The sequence below is a fragment of the Stegostoma tigrinum genome, chromosome 4 (assembly GCF_030684315.1).
Source record: "Stegostoma tigrinum isolate sSteTig4 chromosome 4, sSteTig4.hap1, whole genome shotgun sequence".
Lineage (NCBI taxonomy): Eukaryota > Metazoa > Chordata > Chondrichthyes > Orectolobiformes > Stegostomatidae > Stegostoma > Stegostoma tigrinum.
In genome coordinates, this window is record NC_081357.1 from 56,207,409 (window position 1) to 56,232,448 (window position 25,040).

At 42.3% G+C, this 25,040-nt stretch overlaps 1 protein-coding gene across 1 annotated transcript in view; it reads left to right on the top strand.

The window, feature by feature from the left end:
• The window catches only part of LOC125452300 (cytosolic carboxypeptidase 2-like), a 131,533-nt gene that overhangs the window by 21,453 nt on the left and 85,040 nt on the right, over nucleotides 1–25,040 (top strand). Inside the window, exon 2 of the mRNA XM_048530543.1 lies at nucleotides 24,040–24,411. Within this exon, the coding sequence (XP_048386500.1) occupies nucleotides 24,400–24,411 (12 nt within the window). The 5' untranslated portion in view covers nucleotides 24,040–24,399. The remainder of the gene's footprint in view (nucleotides 1–24,039; nucleotides 24,412–25,040) is intronic.

Genomic DNA, 25,040 nt, shown 5'->3' on the forward strand with positions numbered 1-25,040 from the left:
CCATTAAGTTTTAACCTTTTAAATGCGTACAAAATTTGGGCAAGTTGTAAAGACATGGATATAAACCTTAAGGAGATTATAAGGTCACTCCCGAATGAGTGAGCCAGTGTAAAACAGTTGGAAAGACAGGGTGAGAATGGAAAAAAGCACTCTTGAGTTCAAAAAATGTTCCGTTTCTACTTAGGATTTCAAGAGTTAGACCAGTATCTTGCTCAGCCAAGGAGTTTTTAACAGTACTGAGAGAGACCATTCAGCCCATTGTGTCTATGTTGGTCATCAAACATCCATCTATTTCTATTCCAATTCCATTTTGCAGCAAATGTCCCATAGTCTTGTGGTCTATGGTGTTTCACATTTTTATCTCGACATTTCTTAAAGGTCATGAGGGTGCCTGCCTCCGTTATCATTTAAGGCAGTGAGTTGCAAAAACCCACACACTTTGGCTGAAAAAGAGATTTTCCTCAAATCTCACTAAACCTCTTGCTCCTGACTTTAAAACTGGCTTTTATTGTTCGAAGGGGAAAGGTTCTCCTTGTCTAACCTGTCTATGCCCCTCAGAACTTTGTACTTTCCCACTCCTCTATGGGTTTTTCCTCATATGGCTGCTCCCAGTCCACTTTGGTCAGGTCCTGTCTTTTCATATTAAAATCAACCTGACACTCAATTCAGAACTGTTTACTTCTAGTACACCTTTTGTCCTTATCCCTAGTTTCATTAAATCTTACAGAATTATGGACACTTTGACAGAAATGCTCCCATGCTGTAATGTCTACCATTTTCCAGTTTTATTTCTTAACGTCAGGCTCAGGACTGCCCCCTCTCTCATTGGGCTTTTGATTAGCTGTCTTAAAAAGCTCTCCTGGACACATTTTAAGAATTCCACCCCATCCAAACCTTTCATACTTTCTCTGTCCAAGCCAATATCGTAGAAGTTCAAATCCCCTACCATGATTGCTCTTTTATTTTGACACTTCTCTCAGACCTAATATTCATCTGTCTTTCAATATCTCCCTGACTGTTTGGAAGTCTATAGTATATGCCCAGCATAATGATTGTCCCAGTTGAATTGGGTGATATGATCATTATTAATGTGTTGCTTGAAAGGCAAGCAGCTTCTGCTTATTCCCAAATGAAAACACAGCTTTTTGTTTGGTTCTTCCTTTGCTATTCCTGTTATGAAATAAAAATTGACATCACAAAATGTTGGAAAGTTTCACAACATCTGAAGTTCCCACATTCAAGCACAACTAGATTTAATGCTGCAAAAGATGTCAAGGAGAGAAAGAAAGGGGAGCATCATTTGTGCATCAGCAGCTACAATGACAGTCGATCGGACTGGTGACAAAGTGAAAATCTATTTACAAATGTGAGATTCTATTTACATTGAGGTATCACCTGTGCCAGATTAGTGCCTTTAGAATGTTTTCTTTCATCTTTCCACCTCAGTATAGCCCTACAGTTCACAGCTGGGCTGGATGGAATCTGTTGGCCTTGGCATTTTGCACTTGCCCTGAGTGACCTGGGCAAATACAAGCTTCATTTGTTTTAATTTCCACAGGATTGAAGCTGACAGGCAGAATGGAGGTGGAGATGGAGGGGGGCAGGATCCAGAGTGCCCTGTGGGGAGACTCCTAGGGGGCCCAAATGTGCCTTGACCAGACGGCACCTATTGGCACTACCCTGTCTTCTTATGAGGAAATGGTCCCCAAGGAATAAGGCTAAAACCCCAGGCTCCCTACTGAGTAGCCATTGGTGCTTGGCCACCAACAGCTAAAGTGATAATGTGCAAGTATCTGCAACAGCTAATAGACAATAGGTGCTGGAGTAGGCCATTCAGCCCTTCGAGCCAGCACCACCCATTCATTATGATCATGACTGATCATCCACAATCAGTATCCTGTTCTTGCCTGATCCCCATAACCCTTGATTCCACTATCTTTAGGAGGTCTATCTATCTCTTTCTTGAAAGTATCCAGAGAGTTGGCCTCCACTGCCTTCTGGAGCAGAGCATTCCATATATCCACCACTCTCTGGGTGAAGAAGCTTTTCCTCAACTCTGCTAAATGGCCTACCCCTTATTTTTAAACTGTGTCCTCTGGCTCTGGAATTGTACATTCTTCTGGACCTAGTTCTCCATGGCAACCACGACCTATTGGTGGATACAGTCAGGTGCATACATGGCATTGGTTTCTTCTAACCTTCGATCCAGTTTCCTAAGTGTCTCTCCAATACCTGCCTGCTGTCCTATGCCTGTTTTGTGCATTTGCACAAAGTCATTAAAGTTATCAATCCTGGGGGTCTTCTCCTACCTGAGGCTGAGCTAGCGCCTGGTCTCTGGCAGTCTTCTGAGTGCCATTGGTCTTGGGTATTCCTTCCACAACCAGCTGTGGCTGTGTGACAAAGATTGTTCACTAGCTGATGGTCACAAATCTAATCCAATGAGGATTCAGGATCTGAGCTTTTGTATTCTGCAGTAGACAGACTTTGAGGTACTGACTCTGAGAAGTCTGTATCCTCATCCTCAGAGGTGAAGGAGAACATGGTGATATAAGGGCTTGTCCCCTCGGTGCAGAAGTTGTTGGGTGCCACTTGTGCCTGAGAAGACAAGGGAGTGAGTCGGGATAGAAGTTGGACATTTTAAGAACATATTTGGGCAATTCACAATGAATCTTACTCAGTTGCTAGGACATCTCAGCTTCACTACAGAAGTGCTCAATTTCCTCTTCCACTATTGTGAGCATTTTCTCCTTGCATGAGGTGGGCAGACAAATGTTGAGGACCCCAGCACCTGCCTTGGCCCTGTCTGCCATATTGTTGTCCATTTCATTCTGAAAGGAGACAATGGGAAGTATAGACTGAGATAAAAGTGACTGGCACGGCTGTTAGCTCTTTGTAGCGGCGGAAAGTTAGTAAGGTGTTCTGAGTGAGTAGGTGGGAAGCACAGCAGGCAGGAAGGGCTGGTGGCTTGGATGGATGGGGTGGGTGAGAGCAAATTACATAAGATGCTACATGCAATTGTGAGAATGGTAGACTGTGGGGCTTGGTGGAAAGTGGGTGCAGTAGCAGAGATAAAGTGACTGTGAGGTAGCAGAAAGAAGATGATAGCACTTACAATGGTGGAGTGCATTGCTAGGCATTACTCTGAACCATAGAAATGGCAATGATGCTAGTGGTAACTTCACACCAGGTTGGCAGTGTCTGGTGTTGTTGTATTCTCTAGTGGTCCGGGTGGAGGAGGATACGCCTGTTCTCTACCTACCTTATCCACCAGGACCTCCAGGTTCCTGTCCAATGTGCCTCTGGAACTCTGCATACACCGGAAGTGTGAATGGCTATTCCTCGTTTGCAGCTTTTGATCTTATGTGCAGCTCGGCTTTAACCATTGTACAGTGGCATGAATGACTGCAAGTTCTGTCTACGAAGAGCACCGTGGTGGCTGCTAAGTGTAAGACAATGCAAGAATGTAGCAGTGGAGACACAATGCATATGTAAGGAGATGAGCTTTGTAAGGTGTGCGAGAAAACTTACTGAAGCTTTCAGCGAGAAACTGTTCATGAAACTCCCTGAAACTGATACTCAGCCCAATTTATTTTAATACACCACCTCATTCACATTGGCTATTCAATGTCACTGCAGGATAACATCATGCTTTGGTGGTCGACTTTTGTCCAACTCCTGTTGGAAATTCATGAATGTACAGGAACTTACCAAAAACCTATCCCCAAAGCCTGTTATAATACATTCCTGCACACACTTGTCATGACTAAGAATAGTTCGATGATGATATGGAGTGTTTTATAACAATATATCGCCACACACTTCGTACTCTCCCATGGGCTTACAGATGGTGGCTGAGATAGCAGGATGCCTTTATTTCGTTAAGGAGATGTTTGTTTAGCCCTTTTGTTAATCTCTGAGAGTCAATAATAGTGAATTGTCTTGAGCAAATTGCACAGACAAAAAAATTCTGTAGTCATTAGTAATACACATATAAATGACAAAAACCTCCACTCAAACCTTAAACAGAATGTTTTAGTAATTGTGACCTTGAGCCACTTATGCTCTTCAATCCCAAAATTACACTGAAATCAATAATGGTACATGATAGCTACATTACTGAGTTTATAACTGAAGCTGGGCTATGTCCTATTGTCCTTTATTTCGTCTTTCCTCAGAATATCTTCCTCAAGGGAAATGCTGATGACCTCGATACTGCTTGAGGCACTGCCCCATCTGCTGTCCAATCCAAGCAATAGCAACAACAAAAAACCAGGGTCAGCCATGATGAGGCCAAACTTATTCAACCACGAATACAGATCTGACTTCAAAAAAGCTGAGAAAGTAAGAACTGCCGATGCTGGAATCAGAGATAACACAGTGGAGGAACGCAGACAGCCAGGCAGCATCAGAAGAGCAGGAAAGCTGACGTTTCGGGTTGGGACTTTCTTCCGAAATAAAGACCCTTTTCTGAAGTAGGGTCCCAACTCGAAACGTCAGTTGTCCTGCTGATCTGATGCTGCCTGGCCATCCAGCTCCACACTGTGTTATCCAAAGAAGTTGAATTGTTTTTGAAAGGCTTGAAGCTTTAAGAACAACCCAGCACATTCTTACTGATGCCATTAATTCTTACTATTACTCACTGATGGGACACAATCCCAGAAATCACTGTCAGGATGCCATTCACATGTATTTGGATGAAATAACACCTGCCAATGCTCAAACAGCTTTTCTGTTTCAATCTGTTGGCTAGAATGTGGGTTATACCTCCCACGCAGCATAATAGTCAAAAAGGAGGAATTCATTCCAGTGTTTACTGTGGAGAAAGAAATGGAGTCTGGAGAATGTAGAGAAATCAACTTTGACATTTTAAAATTACAGAACAAGAAGTTTGGGAGGTCTTGGAAAATATAAAGGTGGATAAATGGCCAGGACCTTATCTAAAACATCCCAAAATGTTGTGGGAAGCAAGGGAGGAAATGATGAGACCCCTTGCAGAAATATTTACCTCATCTATAACTGCAGGTGAGGTGCCTGATGACTGGAGGGTGGCTGGTGTTGTAGCTTTTTTTGGGAAAGGTTGTAATGAGAAACCAGGGAACTATAAAGTTGTGCGCCTGACTTCGTTTGTTGGTAAATTGTTGGAGGTGATTATAAAAGATAGGATTTACGGGGTCATAGAGAGGTAAACACTGATTAGGGATAGTCAGCATGGTTTTGTGCGAGAAAAATCATGTCTCACAAAACTTGATTGAGTTTTTTGAGGAAGTTGCCAAAAAGATTGATGATGGCAGAGCAATAGACATTGTTTGTTTGGATTTCAGTAAAACCTTTGACAAGGTTCTGCACGGTAGACTAGCTAGTAAAGTTAGGTCAGATGGGATTCAGGGTGAGATTGCCATTTGGATACATAATTGGCTAACGGCAGGAGACAGAGAGTAATGGAGAAAAAGTAATGCCTTTCAGACTGGAGGCCTATCACCAGCGCTGTTCCACAGGGATCAGTTTGAGGTCCTCTTTCTTTTGTCATTTATATAAATAAATTGGGTGAGAATAAAGAAGGCATGGTTAGTAAGTTTGTGGATGACTTCAAAATTGGTACCATTGTAGATAATGAAAAATGTTTTCTAAGATTACAAAGAGATCTTGATCAAATGTGCCAATGGGCTGAAAAATGGTAGATGGAGTTCAATCTGAATAAATGCGACGTATTGCATTTTGGTACAACAAACAAGGGTAGGGCTTATACAATTAATAGTAGGGCATTGGATGGTGTTATAGACAAAGGGACCTAGGGGAGCAGGTACATAATTCTTTAAAATTTGTGTCACATATAGACAGAATGGTTAAAAAGGCATTTGGCATTCTTCCCTTCATTGCTCAGTCCTTTGAGCATAGGAGTTGGGACGTTGCATTGAGTTTGTACGAGACATTGGTGAGGTCTCTTTTGGAATACTGCGCCCAGTTCTGGTCGCCCAGGTATAAGAAGGATATTATCAAGTTGGATAGGGTTTAGAAGAGATTCACCACAGTGTGCCTGGTATGGAAAGTTTAAATTGTAAGGAAAGGCTGGATAGTCTGGGACTTTTTCCACTGGCCCATAAGAGGTCGTGAGGAGACCTGATGGAAGTTTATAAAATTATGAGAGATATATATAGAGTTGATAGTCATTGTCTTTACCCTAAGATGGGGAATTTCAAGACTAAAGGGCATATTTTTAAGGTGAGAGGAGAGTGTTTTAAAAAAGACAGAAGAGGCTTTTTTTTTTACAGAAATGGTGGCTTGCATGTGGAATGAACTTGCTGGTGAAGTAGTGGATGTGGGTACAATTAAGACATCTAAAAGATATTTGGATGGATATGTGAATAGGATGGATATATGGATCAGGGGCAGGCAGGTGGGACTTGTTTCATTTGAGATTAAGTTCAGCATGGACTGGTTGGATTGAAAGGTCTGTTTCTGTGCTGTATGATTCTATGCCTCGGAACGTATCTATATATGGAAATGAAGAATTAACACTGTGAAAGAAGCTGAGAAAATTTGTTTTCAGACTGGGATGAAACAGCTTGGTAAAAGCCAGTTTTATGGCCAAAGACTGCAAGATCTAACACAGCAGTTTATAGAGAGATAAGGCTCAACCTCTGGGCTGTTAACGTACCTCTCTCTACCCAGAATTTGTCAAAGATAACCTGAAGGAAGCACAATTAGCTGGCCACAGAAGTCACATCAGATTTAAGAGCAGGAATAGACCATATGGCCTGTTGATCATTCTCTATCATTCAGTAAGATCATGGCCAACTACACCACAATTCTAGCTGACTTGCGTTGTCCACTCCCAAGACACAACTAAAGAAGGTAAGCACCACCAGACACCTTGCAGTTTGCCATGGGAGTCTTGCAATCAGTGTATTGAATAATATCGAATCCTTCAGGTCTGTGATAGTTTAGGAGTCACAACCACAAGCACCATGTACTATCTCAAGTCAAATTACCAGGGGTACTAAATAAATTACGTCGAGCTCAAACAGAACCCATGTATAAGAGGTTGATAAATTGTACTAACTGAACAAGAAACATTTTGACAAGCTCATTTGGACATGATTCTTTGGTGGCAACACAGTGTGAAGCTGGATGAATACAGCAGTCCAGGCAGCATCAGAGGAGCAGGAAAGTTGACGTTTTAGGTCGGGACCCTTCTTCAGAAAAGGGTCTTTATTTCTGAAGAAGGGTCCCAACCCGAAATGTCAACTTTCCTGCTCCTGTCATGTTGCCTGGCCTGCTGTATTCATCCAGCTCCACACTGTGTTAGCTCTGACTCCAGCATCGGCAGTTCTTAGTATCGCACAGTTCTTTGGTTGGCCTGGTTTGTTCTATTGTGAAGTGTAGCTGACACATTCTTGGAACCCATTTAGATTTGGCACCTAGTGAATGAGTTATTATTGCTGGCACTGTTGCTACTTTCTCACTGACATTTTCCATTCTTGCTGTGCCATGGTTTTGCTATCCTGGTGTGCATTATGAGGTACGACTTCCAGGTGAAATAATGGTGCATGCAATTGTTCCCACCGAAGGAAGTGTTCACTGCTGTTAAGAGCCTAGGGTAATATACATTCTGTCTGCACTCTAATGCTTTACCTTGAGACTTCATCTATTAGTGACTAATGGACAAGGCAATGGGTGGACCTGGACTTGCTTCCAGTTCTGCCTTCTCATCAGGGAGGTAGTGAATCACTATCAGTCTTGCAGAGAGTACCTGCCTTCCTGGAGACAGTCTCTCAGGATAACCCCAGGTGGAGAGGCAGTGGACGATGCTCTTACATCCATGTAAGAGGCCTCTGCACATCCACACTACCAAGAATCTTTCCATTGACCCGGTATTCTGCCTTCCTGTTATTCCTCCCCAAGTGAATCACCTCACATTTACCAGTATTTAACTCCATTTGCCACCTTTCGGCCCAATTCTGCAGTTTATCCAAGTCTCCCTGCAACCTGCAACATTCTTCCACACTGTCCACCACTCCACCGACTTTAGTGTCATCTGCAAACTTACTAACCCATCCACCTATGCCTTTGTCCAATTCATTTATAAAAATGACAAACAGCAGTAGTCCCAAAACAGATCCTTGAGGCACACCACTAGTGACCTGACTATTTGGATGTGAATTTAGGAGGAATGGTTAGTAAGTTTGCAGATGATACTGAAATTTGTGGTTTAGCAGACAGTGAAGAAAATTATCTCAAAATACAATGAGGCATTTATAAGACAGTCAAAAAACAAATGTGAGGAGTTGCGTTTTGGTAATGTAAACCAGGGCAGGACTTATATAAGAAATAACAAGGTATAAGGCTGCAAGAACACAGCAGGCCAGGCAGCATCAGAGGAGCATGAATGCTGACGTTTCGGGTCTGGACCCTTCTGAAGAAAGGTCCAGACTCCAGCATCGGCAGTTCCTACTATCTCTCAAGACTTATACAATTAATGGTAGGGCTCTAGTGAAAGTTGCCAAACAAAAAAAGCCTAAGGGTGTAGGTGTTTGCTTTCATTTGTCAAAAAATTGAGTGCAGGACTTCAAACATCATGTTGCAGTTATGCAGGACATTAGTGAGGTCACTTTTAGAGTACTGTGTGCAGTTCTGGTCACCCTTCTATAGGAAGGATGTTGTTAAACCTGAAATCATGCAGAAAAGATTTACAAGAATTTTGCCAGTACTGGAGCATTTGAGTTATAGGGAAAGGATGAGTAGCTTGGGGCTTCTTTCCCCAGATTGCTGGTGGTTGAGGGCTCTTCCTTATAACGATTTATAAAATCATGAAGGGCATGGATAGAGTGAATAGCCAAGGTCTTTTCTTAGGATGGGGGATTGTAGGACAAGAGAACATAAGTTTAAGGTGAGAAGGGAAAGATTTATAAAGCATCTACAGAGTAACTTTTTCACGCTGAGGGTAGTGCATGAATGGAACGAGTTGCCGGAGGAAGTGGTGGAGGCTGGAACAGTTACAACATTCAAAAGGTATCTGGGTGGGTGATGAATAAGAGGGGTTTAGAGGGATCTGGACCAAATGCTGGAAAATAGGAGCAGGTCAAATTGAGATGTCTGGTTGACATGGACGAGTTGTGCCAAAAGGTCTGTTTTCATTCCATATGACTATGAATAGCTGTTTACCAATACTGGAACAATATAACGCCCTCCCCTGCATATGTCCTTCCCCCCATCACCCTTGAGCCTCCCACCATCAGCCCTTGAAGCTATAACAGTGTGAGTGGATATGGCACCTTTCCCCATTGATCCCATTTCTTTCACTGTAGACACTTCTCCTCTAATCCCAGGCTCTCCCCAAATGATGCTTAGCTTGTCCTTACAATCCCTCAACTTGCCTTCTGAGATGTACTATTATTCCTCCCTCTGAGTGGATTTTTCCCACTTCCACATTGACTTTCAATGCAACTGGGGACTTTCCCCATGGATCTTCCTCACTTCAAGATCCAGGATCCAACTTAGAGTACCGAAACCACCTTTTAGGTACCCCATTTTACAGCTTCCATTTGCATCCCCACCTGACCCAATACACCAGGAGCTTCCTGCTGCATATTTCTATGACAAATCTTAATTATGAATATAGGCCATAGTTTTAAGAGGTTTTAAAATAATGAGTAGCCTTGGGATACAAATGCGTTGTAAATAAGAGGCTGCCACCAGATGGTGAGGTCTGCAGCAATGCTGTTGACAAGTCCTAGACTTCAAATTGTTGCCTAATTAGGCTCCAAACCCCCCTAACTAGGTCCCTTTAAATATTGTTCCCATTTCCCTCAATGTAACTTTATCACCTTAAACTTTCAGGCACAAGCCACGTGAAAAAACTTTTGAATTCAAATGTGTAAGAGTAAGTGTAACTAGTGGTGGAACCATTAGATATACTGATGTAGCAAAATCTAAGCCAATTTAACAAGCGTAATTGTGAAGCTTTTTTTTAATAAGCGCATACCTAATTTCCCTTTTCAGTGCCCTTATTTAAATATTTTCTGCTGGGGTAAGAACTCAGGCAATGCTGAAAACAAATGAATGGTTCACTTGTACTTTGGTTTACCATTATTAAACCTAATGGAGTCCTGTTTGCTTTGTTTGATAATATTAGCAGTGGCAGGAAATTCAAGTTTTAGTGCCAAATTAAGTGCAGCTTAATTCTTTGGACCTATGCCCATTTGGCACCTGGGTTGAGATTGTCCAAACTCATTTTCTATAAAACTCTTAAAACATCAAAGAGGAGAAACTTCCATTCTATCTGCCTGATAAATTTTTGAGGTGAAAAGGTAAAGTATTAACTCTTCATACAACTCATTGTTCCTGGGGTAGCTGATTATTATTGACTGGCGGCTGAACACTGACTTTATATAAAAGTACTTTTCCAGTTAAAGGTAACTTGTGGAATTCAGACATTTTGATACAAGTTAAGCCAGAATTCAGACAAATATGTAGATAAATTTTGACTTGCAGCTAACTGGAGTTCAAGTCAAGTGCTAATGACCCAACAGACTTTGCTGTAAGGGAAAAAGCCTGACTGAGGATCAACAGGTCACAAAATGTTGCTTCTAGAATTATAAGAAGTTGAAATGCTAAATAAAATGAGCAAATCAGGGAAATTAAAGACTTTTCATTATTTTCATGATGTGAGTGATGCCAGCAAGACCCAATTTATTGTGTATCTATCATAACCCTGAACAGCTTCAGCTAGTCTTCTTCTTGAAATGTCATAATCCTAGTTATTGCTCTGATTTGACCATGATAATGGATCTTGTCTGATTTTTCAAGCTACTTTTATGCAGAGAGCACCCAAAGGTGTAGCTTTCAATGCAATCCCTCTGTACACCATCCCCCATCAGGATGGCCTATCCTCTTCCTTGAAAAGAGCCCTGTACAGTCGTGGCCGACGATCACCCTGCGATACCTGACCAAGCTTATTCAAAGTGAAAACAATGTCTCCTCTAACTCCATAAAAACAAAACCCAAAAGAACTGCTGATGGGAAATCAGAAATAAAAATAGAAATTGCTGGAATAAACAGTTCTGAAGAAGGGTCACAGGACCTGAAACACTCACTCTGTTTTCACTCCACAGATGCTCCCAGACCTGAAACACTCACTCTGTTTTCACTCCACAGATGCTCCCAGACCTGAAACACTCACTCTGTTTTCACTCCACAGATGCTCTCAGACCTGCTGACATTTTCCAGCAGTTTCTGTTTTTGTTTCTCCTTTTAAATCCTCTCACTTCCTCCAAGTCAAAGGTGTAGTCATGGATACCTGCATGGGTCTCAACTACACCAGTCTCTTCATGGAGTATGCAGCACATTGCTGGTCCATTCTGACTTGGGCTTGCTCCCACAGTTCTTTCTCTGACAGTTTGATAATGCCTTTGAATTGCTTCTTGCCCTCCATGTCTAGAGTTAGAAAAATTCACCATGTGTCCAATTTTCAACTTTGCCTCACCTTCAACTGTACCACCTCTGGCTCTTCCCATCCCATTTGTTGGCTTTACCGTTTCCATTTCTGAGAATCAGCTGTATTCCAATTTCCATTCCAAGCCCACCCACTCCCACAGTTACCTCAACTACATCTCTCACAGCCTGCTTCCAGCGAGGACCCCATTTCATTTTTCTAGTTTCTCCATCTCCATCACATCTATTTGAATGATGCCACCTTCCAATAGACACCTCCAACAAGACATTTCTTTTTCCTCATCCAAATACCCCCTCCCTCCATTATGGTTGACAGAGCCCTCAGCCATGTCCAACTATCTACCACACTGCTGTCCTCACCCCTTCCCCTCCTACCCAGAAAAACAATAGGGCTCTGCTTGTGGGGTTAAAATTTTCTGAAGAAAAATTTCTGAAGAAGGGTCTCGACCCGAAGCATCAGTTTTCCTGCTTCTCTGATTCTGCTTGGCCTGCTGAGTTCATTCAGCTCTACACCTTGTTATCACTAGGGTTCTGCTTGTTCTGACTTTTCACTAGTTAACACATTCAAAGGAAAATTCTCCACTGTTTTCACCACCTCCAGTAGGATGCCACCACCAAACATATCTTCCCCTTCTCTCCACTGTCAGCATCCAACTTTGTGTACCTTCATGACATGTGGCTCCAGGTCTCCATCACTCCTAATGCTTCCTCACTTCACCATGTAATTGCAGGTGTAACATTTGTCCATTTGCCTCTTCCCTCCTCTTTATGTAAGGCCACAAACATACCATCCAGGTGAAGCAGTATATCAATCATACTTGTTTTCAAGATAACAAAATGTGAGGCTGGATGAACACAGCAGGCCCAGCAGCATCTCAGGAGCACAAAAGCTGACGTTTCGGGCCTAGACCCTTCATCAGAGAGGGGGATGGGGAGAGGGAACTGGAATAAATAGGGAGAGAGGGGGATGCGGACCGAAGATGGAGAGAAAAGAAGATAGGTGGAGAGGAGAGTATAGGTGGGGAGGTAGGGAGGGGATAGGTCAGTCCAGGGAAGATGGAGAGGTCAAGGAGGTGGCATGAGGTTAGTAGGTAGGAAATGGAGATGCGGCTTGGGGTGGGAGGAAGGGATGGGTGAGAGGAAGAGCCGGTTAGGGAGGCAGAGACAGGTTGGACTGGTTTTGGGATGCAGTGGGTGGAGGGGAAGAGCTGGGCTGGTTTTGTGGTGCAGTGGGGGGAGGGGACGAAGTGGGCTGGTTTTGGGATGCGATGGGGGAAGGGGAGATTTTGAAGCTGGTGAAGTCCACATTGATACCATTAGGCTGCAGGGTTCCCAAGTGGAATATGAGTCGCTGTTCCTGCAACCTTCGGGTGGCATCATTGTGGCATTGCAGGAGGCCCACGATGGACATGTCATCTAAAAAATGGGAGGGGGAGTGGAAGTGGTTTGCGACTGGGAGGTGCAGTTGTTTACTGCGATCTGAGCGGAGGCGTTCTGCAAAGCGGTCCCCAAGCCTCCGCTTGGTTTCCCCAATGTAGAGGAAGCCACACCTATCTCCACCTATCTTCTTTTCTCTCCATCTTCGGTCCGCCTCTCCCCTCTCCCTATTTATTCCAGAACCCTCACCCCACCCCCCTCTCTGATGAAGGGTCTAGGCCCGAAAGGTCAGCTTTTGTGCTCCTGAGATGCTGCTGGGCCTGCTGTGTTCATCCAGCCTCACATTTTGTTATCTTGGATTCTCCAGCATCTGCAGTTCCCATTATCACTGATACTTCTTTTCAACCTCATCTGCTATATTTGAAGCTCACAATGCAGCCTCCTCTCCATTACCAAGAACAACACAGACTGGATGACTACTTTGGAGAACACCTCTGTTCTGTCCATAGGAATGACCCCAATCTCCCTGTTGCTCGAGACCTCAATAAAACACCTTACCGTCATGCTAACATTTCTGTCCTGGGCCTGCTGAAATGTTCCAATGAAATGCACCACAAGCCCAAAGGACAATACTTCATTTCTTGAACGCTTACAATAGCCTCAACACATTGAAACTGTAACTTTATAAACTGACTATTTATTTTTCTGGCCTCCTTACATTTTCTACCTTTCCATTTTCCCCACAACCATGTCATGTTTATATATTGTTTACTTTGTACTTCAAAGCACAATGTATTCTCCCCTTTTTACATCTTTTTAATTTTCCATTTTTACGTTGTCTTTTTTCTCCATTAATAACAAGCCTGTAGTCTTTTTGATGAGGCCTCTATACCACTTAGTTTCTTGCTCCAGCTCTGCCTTTGTTAAAAATATCAAAAAGAATCTATTTTCTAACACCTTTCCGTTCTGAACATGAATCATACCTTGGAACATTAACTCTGATTCTCTCTCCACAAATGCTGCAGATCTGTTGAGGTTCTCTAGCATCCTATGCTTGTTTGAATCATTTTCCATAATTTGGATCATGCACCATTTGTAGAACCCGTTTAGATTTTTATCAAATGGATCAAAAATCCATCATTTTTTCAATTGAACGACACACCCTGAAGCCTATCAGAGAGGTTTATTCAGGAACTAGAATTGTACAACAAGATAAGAGTACTTTACAGCATACTAACTATGTTCCTAGATACAGAGAGTATAATTTAATTGAATTTTGTATTCAGTTTGAGGAACAAACAGGTGGAGCCATGACTAGTATTTTAAATTTAAATCGGGGCAATTATGAGGACAGGAAAGTAGAGATAATTTGGCAAACAAAGTTAAGGGACATGTCAATAAAAATACAATGATAACCATTTAAGGACATATTTCAGAATGTACATTCCAACAAGAAAGAAAAATTCCAAAGTGTGGATCCATACCTATGATTAATTTAAAAAATTAAAGATGGTATCAAACTTGACAAAAAAGCACCTAGTTTTATACTGGTTGGTGGCAGGTGATAAAATTAAACAAAGTATGAAAAATTTTTAAAAATTATTAAAACATTAACAAGAAGGGAAATATTAGCATGTGGGAGAAGACTAACCAGAAAAATAAAACAGGTAGTAAGGAAATCAGTTTCAGAAATAGCAGGAACTGCAGATGCTGGAAAATCTGAGATAACAAGGTGCAAAGCTGGATGAACACAGCAGGCCTCGCAGCATCAGAGGAGCAGGAAAGCTGACATTTCAGTCTGAATTCTTTTTCTGAAGAAAGGCCCAGGCTTAAAACATCAGCTTTCCTACTCCTCTGATGTTGCTTGGTCTGCTGTGTTCATCCAGCTCTACACCTTGTTATCTCAATTTCCCAGCTAGGAACTTCGGACACAAAGCAAAACAAATCCAATTCAGTTGACTACTGCCCCATCGATCTACTCTCAACCATCGTCAGATCAATCTTCCTGGGAGTCAATCCAAGGAAAGTGATGGGGCCAGATGTTGTCCCCAGCTGAGCACTCAGATCCTGTGCGAACCAACTGGCAGAGGTATTTCCAACATTATCAGCCTCTCCCTTCTACAAGCCGAAGTCCTCAACTGTTTCAAGAAGATCACCATCATCCCCGTACCCAAGAAAACACATGCAGTATGCCATAATGACTACTGCCCAATAGCTCTGGCTTCAATAATCATGAAGTGCTTCGACAGGCTGGTCACACATGAGTTCCAGTCTCCTAATCTGCCTTGATCGCTACCAACATATCAGATCCACAGAGGATCCTGGAAAGTCTGGGCATCAAAGACACCTACATCAGATCCCTGCTTGACTATAGTTCTGCCTTCAACGCCATTGTCCCCTTCAGACTCATCTCAAAACTGCGTGACCTAGGTCTCGGCTTCACCCTGTGCATCTGGATCCTCAGCTTTCTGATCCACAGACTGTCATCAGTAAGGATAGGTGACTGCACCTCCTCCATAATAACACTCAACACTGGATTCCCCCCCCAACTAAAGATGGGCCCTCATCCCCCTACTGTACTCCCTGTAAACCTACATATATGTTGCCAAATTCTGAATGAATGCCATCTGCAAGTTCGCTGATGACACCATTGTAGTGGGACGGATATCTAATAATGACGAGTCAAAATACAGAAGGGAGACAGAGGGCTTGGAGACGTGGTGCAATGAAAATAAAAAGCCTCTTGTCATTGGCAAAACTAAAGAACTCATCATTGACTTCAGAAAGAAAGGAGGAGAACACAAACCCATCTACATCAATGGAACTGAGGTTGAGAGGGTGGAGAGCATCAAGTTCCACAGAGTGACGATAACCGATGACCGGTCCTGACTTCCCACGTAGATGCGACAGTCAAGAAGGCAAACAACGCCTCTTCTTGCACAGGTGGCTCAGGAAATTTGGCATGTCCATAAGATCTATCATCAACATCTATAGATGCACCATTGAAAGTCTGGGTGCATAATGGACTGGTGTGGCAACTGCTCTGCCCAGGACCATAAGAAACTACAGAAGGTGGTGTGCACAGCCCAGACCAACCTTCCAACAACAGACTCTATTTACAAGGCTTGCTGCCACAGAAAGGCAGCTAACATCACCAAAGACCCATCACACCCCAGTAATGACCTCCTACAACCTCTTCCGTCAGGTACAAGATACAGAAGCATGAGCAGGTTCAGGAACAACTTCTTTCCGGCTGCTATCAGACTGTTGAATGGACTCTAGTCTCAAATAATGTAACCTGCAATGTAACCTGTATGCCTATGAGTCTTTTTGATGTGTACATCCTTTGCTTGCTGTGATCTGCCTGTATTGCTCATTAACAAAGCTTTTCACTGTATTTCAGTACACATGACAATAAATCAATCAGTTTACAATTCAATCAATTTACAATTTACAGTGGTATCAAGCAGCATCTGCTCAGCAAAAAGCAGCTTAGCAATACCCAGTTTTGGTGAATCAGGGCCATTCAGCTCCTGGACACCTCTGCTGTAGGTTGAGCCACAATGCGCTTTGGAAGAGAATTCTAGGATTTTGACACAGCAAAGCTGAAAGAACGGCTATATATTTCCAGGTTAAAATGGTGAGTGGCTTGGAGAGAAACTTGTGTTTGGTGGGGTTCCCATGCATTTGCTGCCCTTGTTCTTCTAAATGGATGGTTGTTGGTTTGGAAGAGGCTGTCCAAGAATCTTTGGCTCTCTGATGAAGGGTCTAGGCCCGAAACGTCAGCTTTTGTGCTCCTGAGATGCTGCTTGGCCTGCTGTGTTCATCCAGCTCCACACTTTGTTATAAAGCAGAGTTGAGGTGTTTTTTCTATCCTCTATCAGAGGGTTGTGAGCCTTTGGACCTTCCTTCCTGAAAAGTCAGTGGAGACAGAGTCCTTGAGTAGCTTTAAGGCTGAAGTAGACAAATTTTTGTTAATCAAGAGGGTGAAAGGTCATTGGAGGGAGTTGGGAATGTGGATTTCAAATTATGATCAGATCAGCCATAATCTTATTGAATATCACAGCACGCACAAGAGACTGAATGGCCAACTCCTGCTCTTAATTCCTATGTTCCTTTGCATAAGATGTGGGAGTGGGCTCTAGGGATCTCAGAATCTACTTTTCAGTTCAAGAGCCATGAAGCTATGCTCCAGCTATACAAAAGCCTGGTTCTGGCCACCTCATTACAGGAAAGATGTGGAAGCGTTGGAAAAGGTGCAGAGGAGATTTACCAGGGTGTTGCCTGGAATGGAGGGAAGGTCTTATGAGGAAAGGTTGAGAAAGCTAGGGCTTTTCTCTTTAAAACGCTGAAGGGTGGGAGATGACTTGATAGCGATGTACAAAATGATCAGAGGTGTAGATAGAGTGGATAGTCAGAGACTTTTTCCTAGGGTAGAGTTAGCTATTACGAGCGGACATAGTTTTAAAGTGAGTGGAGGTAAATATAGGGGAGATGCCAGAGGTCGGTACTTTACTCAGAGAGTGGTCGGGGCGTGGAATACATTGCTGGACAGGGTAGTGGGTTTGGCCTCATTAGGGGCATTTAAGCGGTTATTAGATAGGCAATTGGGTGATAGTTTAAGGTAGGGGTTAAGGTTAGATAGGCCTTAGGATTAGGGTAAAAGTTCAACACAACATCGTGGGCCGAAGGGCCTGTACTGTGCTATATTCTATTCCTATTTCTATGTCCTTATGTCTGTTACACACCCTCCAACAAAGATTCTGTCTAATTCTTCATTCTGCTGCTGCCTGGACCTCCAAACTCTGCACCCAGCAATGATTTCCTGAGCCAGAAGTCAATGTGTCTGTACACCATGCTCACCCTTTTACCTTTTGTGTGCACCCTGCCTGTACGTCTGTTTGGCAATCCCCTTCACCATCACTATGCCTTTACCCGTTATCCCCTTACTGACAAAACCTCTGCCTCAATGTCCTTTCCTCTTTTACCTCCCTTCTCTCTTTCTATGTACATGTACATGATTACATAAATTCTTAGTTCTTCTTTGTGCAGACACTTTGTATTTTGCAATGTGTCCTTAATAATTTAAAAATACATCATCCTGTTATTTCAAAATGACTGTGTCTGTTCCACCTCGCTAACAAGCAATTTCTATTTTTGAGGCTTTAGGAACGTGTTTTCACATGAACTCTCCCACACATACACCATAGTTTTGGCAGAAGAGCATGAAAAATCAGATAAACAGTATTTATTTTACTTTCTTTTGTTTTAATGAGCCTAACACAGCAGAGATTGGGGACGAGCATGTAATTTCTTTGTTGTAACCTCTGTATAACCTCAATACAACCTCTACTTATGAAGACCCATCCTTTATTATCCCAACTGCTTCTTTCTTTACCTCAATCATTTTCTGAATTGAAACTAACCAATGAAGGAAGTACTTCAAGTGGTGATATATAACTGCTTTTTACTGAAAATAGTAATTCCTTCACAAATTACTGCTGTTCAAGAAATATGAATTTGTCTAGAAAGATATGCAAGAATGTTAAACACAAATAAAGAAAGACATAATTTTAGTTATATACTTATTTTCTTGTATATTCCAAGGCAATTCAGCTTAAATGTGCTGCAAGTTCATTGCCAGGATTATTAAATGGAGCATCTGACCTGTTGGCACTTGTTTTTTATTGATAAGAATTGATTTATTTTCCTTTATGAAATTCAGGTGTACTTTATTGTAGGTGTATTTCCTGAAGTTTTTTTTAAGTCTAATGCCCAGTGGAAATATTTTTACTGCTGCAGGCTTCTCAGGACAATGCTTAATCCAAACTTGAGTAGGATCTAAGCTTTGATAAAACACAGTTTGGTGCAGATTAAATCTTACTCTAGTTTATCATGGTCTCTAACTTAAATTGACAGACATTTCACCTATATCCCTGATCAGCTAGTTCTCAGTATAATTTCTAATATCATACAAAAATTAGGTTTTATTAATTAATTTTTGCTCAGTATATGCCCATACAGACCTGAGTTTGGAGATATTTTAGGTATGACCTTTCACACTGGTTGCTACACATTATTTTCATCATCAATGTAGTGGCAGACAGGTCAATCAGATAAATGAGTAGTGTACTAATTTAATGCTTAGATAGAATCCCAACATGGCACATTATTCTTATTAATCTGGTATAAACATTTCCTTTGTTGCATGGTTATTTCTGACAAACTAATGATTAAAACTATAACTCGTTTTCTTTGTTTCACAACTTGAACTGGATTTTGGCTTTTGCTTGGTTAGGTGATGATCTAGTGGTATTATCGCTAGACTAGTAATCCAGATGCTCAGAAAATGTGGTGGGGACCTGGGTTTGAAGCCAGCCATGGCAGATGGTGGAATTTTAAGTCAAGAATAATTTGGAATTAAGAGTCTAATGATGACCATGAAACTATTGCTGATTTTTAGGAAAAACCCATCTGGCTCACTACTATCATTTTAGGAGAAAAATCTGCTATCCTTACCTGGCCTGACCTTCATGTGACTTCAGACCCACTGGAATGTGTTTGGCTCTCAACAGCCCTCTGGGCAATTAGGGATGAGCAATAAATGTTGGTCCAGCCAGCAACACCCATATCCCATGAATGAATATAAGAAATGAATACTGCTGAATGCTTTTACAAAGAAGAAGAAAGTTTAATATCAGCTATATACATGGGTTCTTTCATGATTCATAAGAACTTTTGTTTTATTTCTTGCCCAATTGGCATTTGGAGAATGGCCATTCGTTCATGGTTGATAAGTGTGATCCTAACATAAAATTTCATTCTCAGTTTGAAGGCATAAGATCAGTGTTTGAAACTAAAGTCTTAAACATAAATAAGTACAAATGTAATGGTCTGAGGACAATGTTAGCAAACAGAATGGGAAAGCAGCTTAAAAAGAAGAACAAGTGGCAATCACTTAAAGAGATACAGACATTTCAAAGTCTGCAAATATATATTTCGTTGAGAAGGATAGATTCTACAAGCATCTGTGGTTAACTAAGGAATGTAAGGCTGGTATCAACTTGAAAGGCAAGTATAGTGTTGCAAAAGTTAGTGATAATCCAGAATGTTGGGAAAATTTTACAAACTGGCGAAGGATGATTTAAAAAAAAGTAAGAAATTGGTGTAATGGCGAAAAAAAAATCAAGAATATAAACCAGAAAATCCTCCTGAAAGCAAAGAAAAGAGAACATTGATTTTTTAAACAGTGAGACAGGGTAATAGCAGAGATTTTGAACAAGTAATTTGTGTCTGCTCTTTCACAGTAAAATACACAAAATGCATCCCATAACCTGTTGAAAAGCAGTGGGCAAAAGTGAATTAAGAACAATCATGGACATTGGAGAAAACGTACAAAGAATACAAACTGGATTAAAGACTGACGAGTTCCCTAATGGCCTACCTCCTAGGGTGTTAAAGTTGCTGTAAATAATAGATGCTTTTGTCATAATCTTTCCAAACTGTCTAGCTTTTGGAAAGGTCCCAGCAATTTGGAAAACTACAGATATAACACAATGGTGCAAGGAAGGAGAGACAAAAAGCAGGAAACTATGGGCCACTTAGTTTACCATTGGTACTGGGAGAGTACTAGAACATATTATTAGGAAATCATAATGCAGGCTGACAGAATTAATATGATGATGTGATCAGCCATGAACATAATGAATGGCTCAGCTGTTTTATGGTATGGAGAAAGATAACTGATCCAAATCAACCCTTCTACTTCTGTATTCTCAACACTGTAAAATGAAATCATCAAAGATCCCCGAGTAATTACTCCAAAGGTTCCTAATCAGACTTTGTGAATAACCAATCCCAGACTTTGTGAATAATCAATTCCAGACTTTGTGAATAATTAATTCCAGGGACTAATTTTGTATCTGAGACAAAAGACTTAAGCATTTATTAAATACATATTAACTCTAACGAGGAAATATTAAACAACAAGGTAAGCTGTTTAATGCCACCTATCTGGACTCCATTTTCTCCCCCTTGGTCCAGGAACTCCCTACCTACGTCCGTGACACCACCCAGACCCTCCATCTCCTCCAGAACTTCCAATTCACTGGCCCCCAACACCTCATTTTCACCAGGGACGTCCAGTCCCTGTATACCTGCATTCCTCATGCAGATGGCCTTAAGGCCCTCCACTTCTTCCTGTCCCTCAGGCCCGACCAGGCCCCCTCTACCGACACCCTCATCCACCGAGCCAAACTTGTCCTCACCCTCAACAACTTCTCTTTAGATTCCTCCCATTTCCTACAGACAAAGCATGGGCCCAAGCTATGCCTGCCTCTTTGTAGGTTACGTGGAACAGTCCCTCTTCCGCATCTACACTAGCCCCAAACCCCAGCTCTTCCTCCGTTACATTGATGACTGTATTGGCGCCGCCTCTTGCTCCCAAGAGGAGCTCAAATAGTTCATCCACTTCACCCACACCTTCCACCCCAACCTCAAGTTCACCTGGGCCATCTCCAGCACATCCCTCACCTTACTGGACCTCTCTGTCTCCATCTCAGGCAACCAGCTAGAAACGGATGTCCACTTCAAGCCCAACAACTCCCACAGCTACCTAGAATACACCTCCTCCCACCCAAACCCCTGCAAAAATTCCATGCCCTATTCCCAATTCCTTCACCTCTACCACATTTGCTACCAGGATAGGGCATTCCACTCCCGCAAATCCCAGATGTCCGCGCTCTTCAAGGACCGCAACGTCCCCCCCGCAGTGGTCAAGAACGCCCTTGACTATGTCTCCCGCAATTCCCGCAACATATCCCTCACACCCCGCTCCCGCAATAACCGCCCGAAGAGAATCCCCCTCGTCCTCACATACCACCCCACCAACCTCCGTATACAACGCATCATCCTCCGACACTTCCATCGTCTACAATCTGACTCCACCACCCAAGACATTTTTCCATCCCCACCCTTGTCTGCCTTCCAGAGAGACCACTCTCTCTGCGACTCCCTTGTCCGCTCCAAACTCCCCTCCAACCCCACCTCATCCGGCACCTTCCCCTGCAACCGCAGGAAGTGCTACACTTGCCCCCACACCTCCTCCCTCACCCCTATCCCAGGCCCCAAGATGACTTTCCATATTAAGCAGATGTTCACCGGCCCATCTGCCAATGTGGTATACTGTATCCATTGTACCCGGTTTGGCTTCCTCTACATTGGGGAAACCAAGTGGAGGATTTTGGACCGCTTTGCAGAACACCTCCACTCGGTTCGCAATAAACAACTGCATCTCCCAGTCACAAACCATTTTAACTCCCCCTCCCATTCCTCAGACGACATGTCCATCATGGGCCTCCTGCAGTGCCACAACGATGCCACCCGAAGGTCGCGGCAACAGCATCTCATATTCCACTTGGGAACCCTGCAGCCCAATGGTATCAATGTGGACTTCGCAAGCTTCAAAATCTCCCCGTCCCCCACTGCATCCCAAAACCAACCCAGCTTGTCCCCGCCTCCCTAACCTGTTCTTCCTCTCACCCATCCCTTCCTCCCACCTCAAGCCGCACCTCCATTTCCCACCTACCAACCTCATCCCACCTCCTTGACCTGTCCGTCCTCCCCGGACTGACCTATCCCCTCCCCACCTCCCAACCTATACTCTCCTCTCCACCTATCTTCTCCTCTATCCATCTTCGGTCCGCCTCCCCCTCTCTCCCTATTTATTCCAGAACCCTCTCCCCATCCCCCTCTCTGATGAAGGGTCTAGGCCTGAAATGTCAGCTTTTGTGCTCCTGAGATGCTGCTTGGCCTGCTGTGTTCATCCAGCTCCACACTTTGTTATCTTAAGCTGTTTAATGCCAATGTTTTAAACCCAAAACATTTGCGTTCAGCCCCCAGACAGACAGACAACAACACAGTAAAGGGATAAATAAAAGAAAATAATAAAACTGGTCAGATTACTTAAATAGCTTTCACAACGTGTTGTTTCACGAAAAGCATTTAGTAAATTGTTACATAAAAGGTTATTATATGATGTAAAATCTGATACTTTGGGAGTGATATTTTGGCTCATATAGAAGGTTATTTACAGAATCATTTGGGTCTTTTTCAGGTTGACAACTGTAGCTGGTAGCCACAGTGATCAGCGCTGAGGCCTCGACTATTTATTATCGAATTTAATGACTGGGATGATTGACACAAAGTTTATTGATAATGTAAAGATAGGTGGAAAATAATGTCATGAAGTGGATACAAAGAGCTTGCAAAGCAAAATTGATTGGTTAAGCGAGTGTGCAAAAATGGGCTATAACATGAAGTTTATTCACTTTGGCAGGAAGAACTGGAAAGTAGATCATTACTTAAATGGAGAAGGACTGCAGTAGAGGGATGAGGGTGTCCTAGTGCATAGATTGTAAAAATAAATCAACATGCAGACACAATAAATAATTAGGAAGGTAAATGGAAGGTTAACTTTTATTGCAATTAAAATGCATTATGGTATAAAAATTAGGAAAACTTTTTTACAACTAAACAGGACATTGGTGAGACCATACTGGGAGAACTGGTCTCCTTACTTAAAAAAGGAATTTTGGCTAATGACCCTAGTTGGCACTGCCAGGGACAGTATGGACAATTTAGCACAGTCAATCCACCTAATATGTACATTTTGGACTGTGGGAGGAAACACGAGCACCCAGTGGCAAAGCAGATAAAGGGAGAAAATAAAAACTCCACGCAGTCTTCCAAAGCTCAAATCAAACCAAGGTTCAGTGTACTGTAGGGCAGCAGTGCTAACCACTGAGCTACATTGCTGGACAGTTTATATAAAGCTATCAAGGACTAAGCAAGAATGTGAATTAACTGCTGCTTTGTGATCTGAATGAAATGGTGGTGCTAGAACTCAATAACTTTAAAAATTGTTAAGAAAACCTGCTTTACATTAATGTTTTTTGTCCTGATATTTTTAAATGCTTTATACTATTCTCAAGAATTGTTAGGTATTACAAAAAGTATGCAGACATTATAAATGTAAGAAATGTTTTAGTTCCCACCTTAATTAATAGAAGCAATCTTATGTTCCTGCACTACATATTAATCTACTTGTTGATCAGATTTTAAAACATGACTGATCTAATATTTGTGTAATACCTTTTGGAGATATAACAGGAAGAACTGAGTGAAATCTGTTCAAACTGTGTTCATGTATAGACCAGGCATGGCAAGAATCCTTGAAGGACCAAGCGGAAGCAGAATTGAATCGTCAGGTTCTGAAAATATTGGAGACATCAACCTTGGAGAGAACAAGAAGTTACAATGTGAATGTTGAAAAGCAGAAAAATGAGCAGAGTGAGAAGAAGTCCACTCGACAAGACCTTCCCTTCAGTTTTCTGTCCAGCACTGAATCACCAAATAGAATAGCCGGCCATCTCAGTTTACTGGACTACCAGAAAGTTTCGGGACATCGTCTTTCTGATAGGAAGAATGCATTGAAACACTGCTATAAAATAAAACGCCTTGAAGCTTCAATGAAAGAGATATTCCATTCCAGCCCTCAACAACCTGACTGTAATGTATTACAAGGTATTTGGATTTAGTTTACGTTATGTCTCTGAAGCCTCTCTTCTCTCACTGAATATCTGTATTCTTCTGATGGATGTTGGAAACGCTAGAGGTGTGGGAACATCAATCAGAGGCTTGCATTTTTGACAGGTAGATAAAAAAAAGGAGCAAAAGCATTTAAGGATTGAGATGAACCGCTTAAGGATCATTCCTGTTAGCCAACTTTTAGATCTAAGATTTTGAAGTTCATCCACTAGCTTTGCAGCACAATTATGGCAGACAGGGCTATAAATAAATACAAATCCAAGCTCCAAAATATTAAAGGCTTAAAGTGTTGCAAGTTCCTGTATCATAGGTCACCTGCAGTGATGCTGCATCAGGAGTTCCAGGACTTTGGCCTTGTAATGTTTAAGACATGGTGATATAGATCAGTATCTTATAGGGTCTAAGGGATATGGGCTACAGGACAATTTGTGGCAGAATCAAATGAGATCCAGTGAGGCCTGTCATGATGTTGGGGATAACTCATTTTATGCGTTTGCCCGGGGCGCAATGTGTTTCTCACTCAGCTACAGCACTTGCCAAGTGAAGGAGTTTGTAGCTTATCCAGGGCTGTGCAGAGAGATCACTGAAGGGCATGGACGACGGTT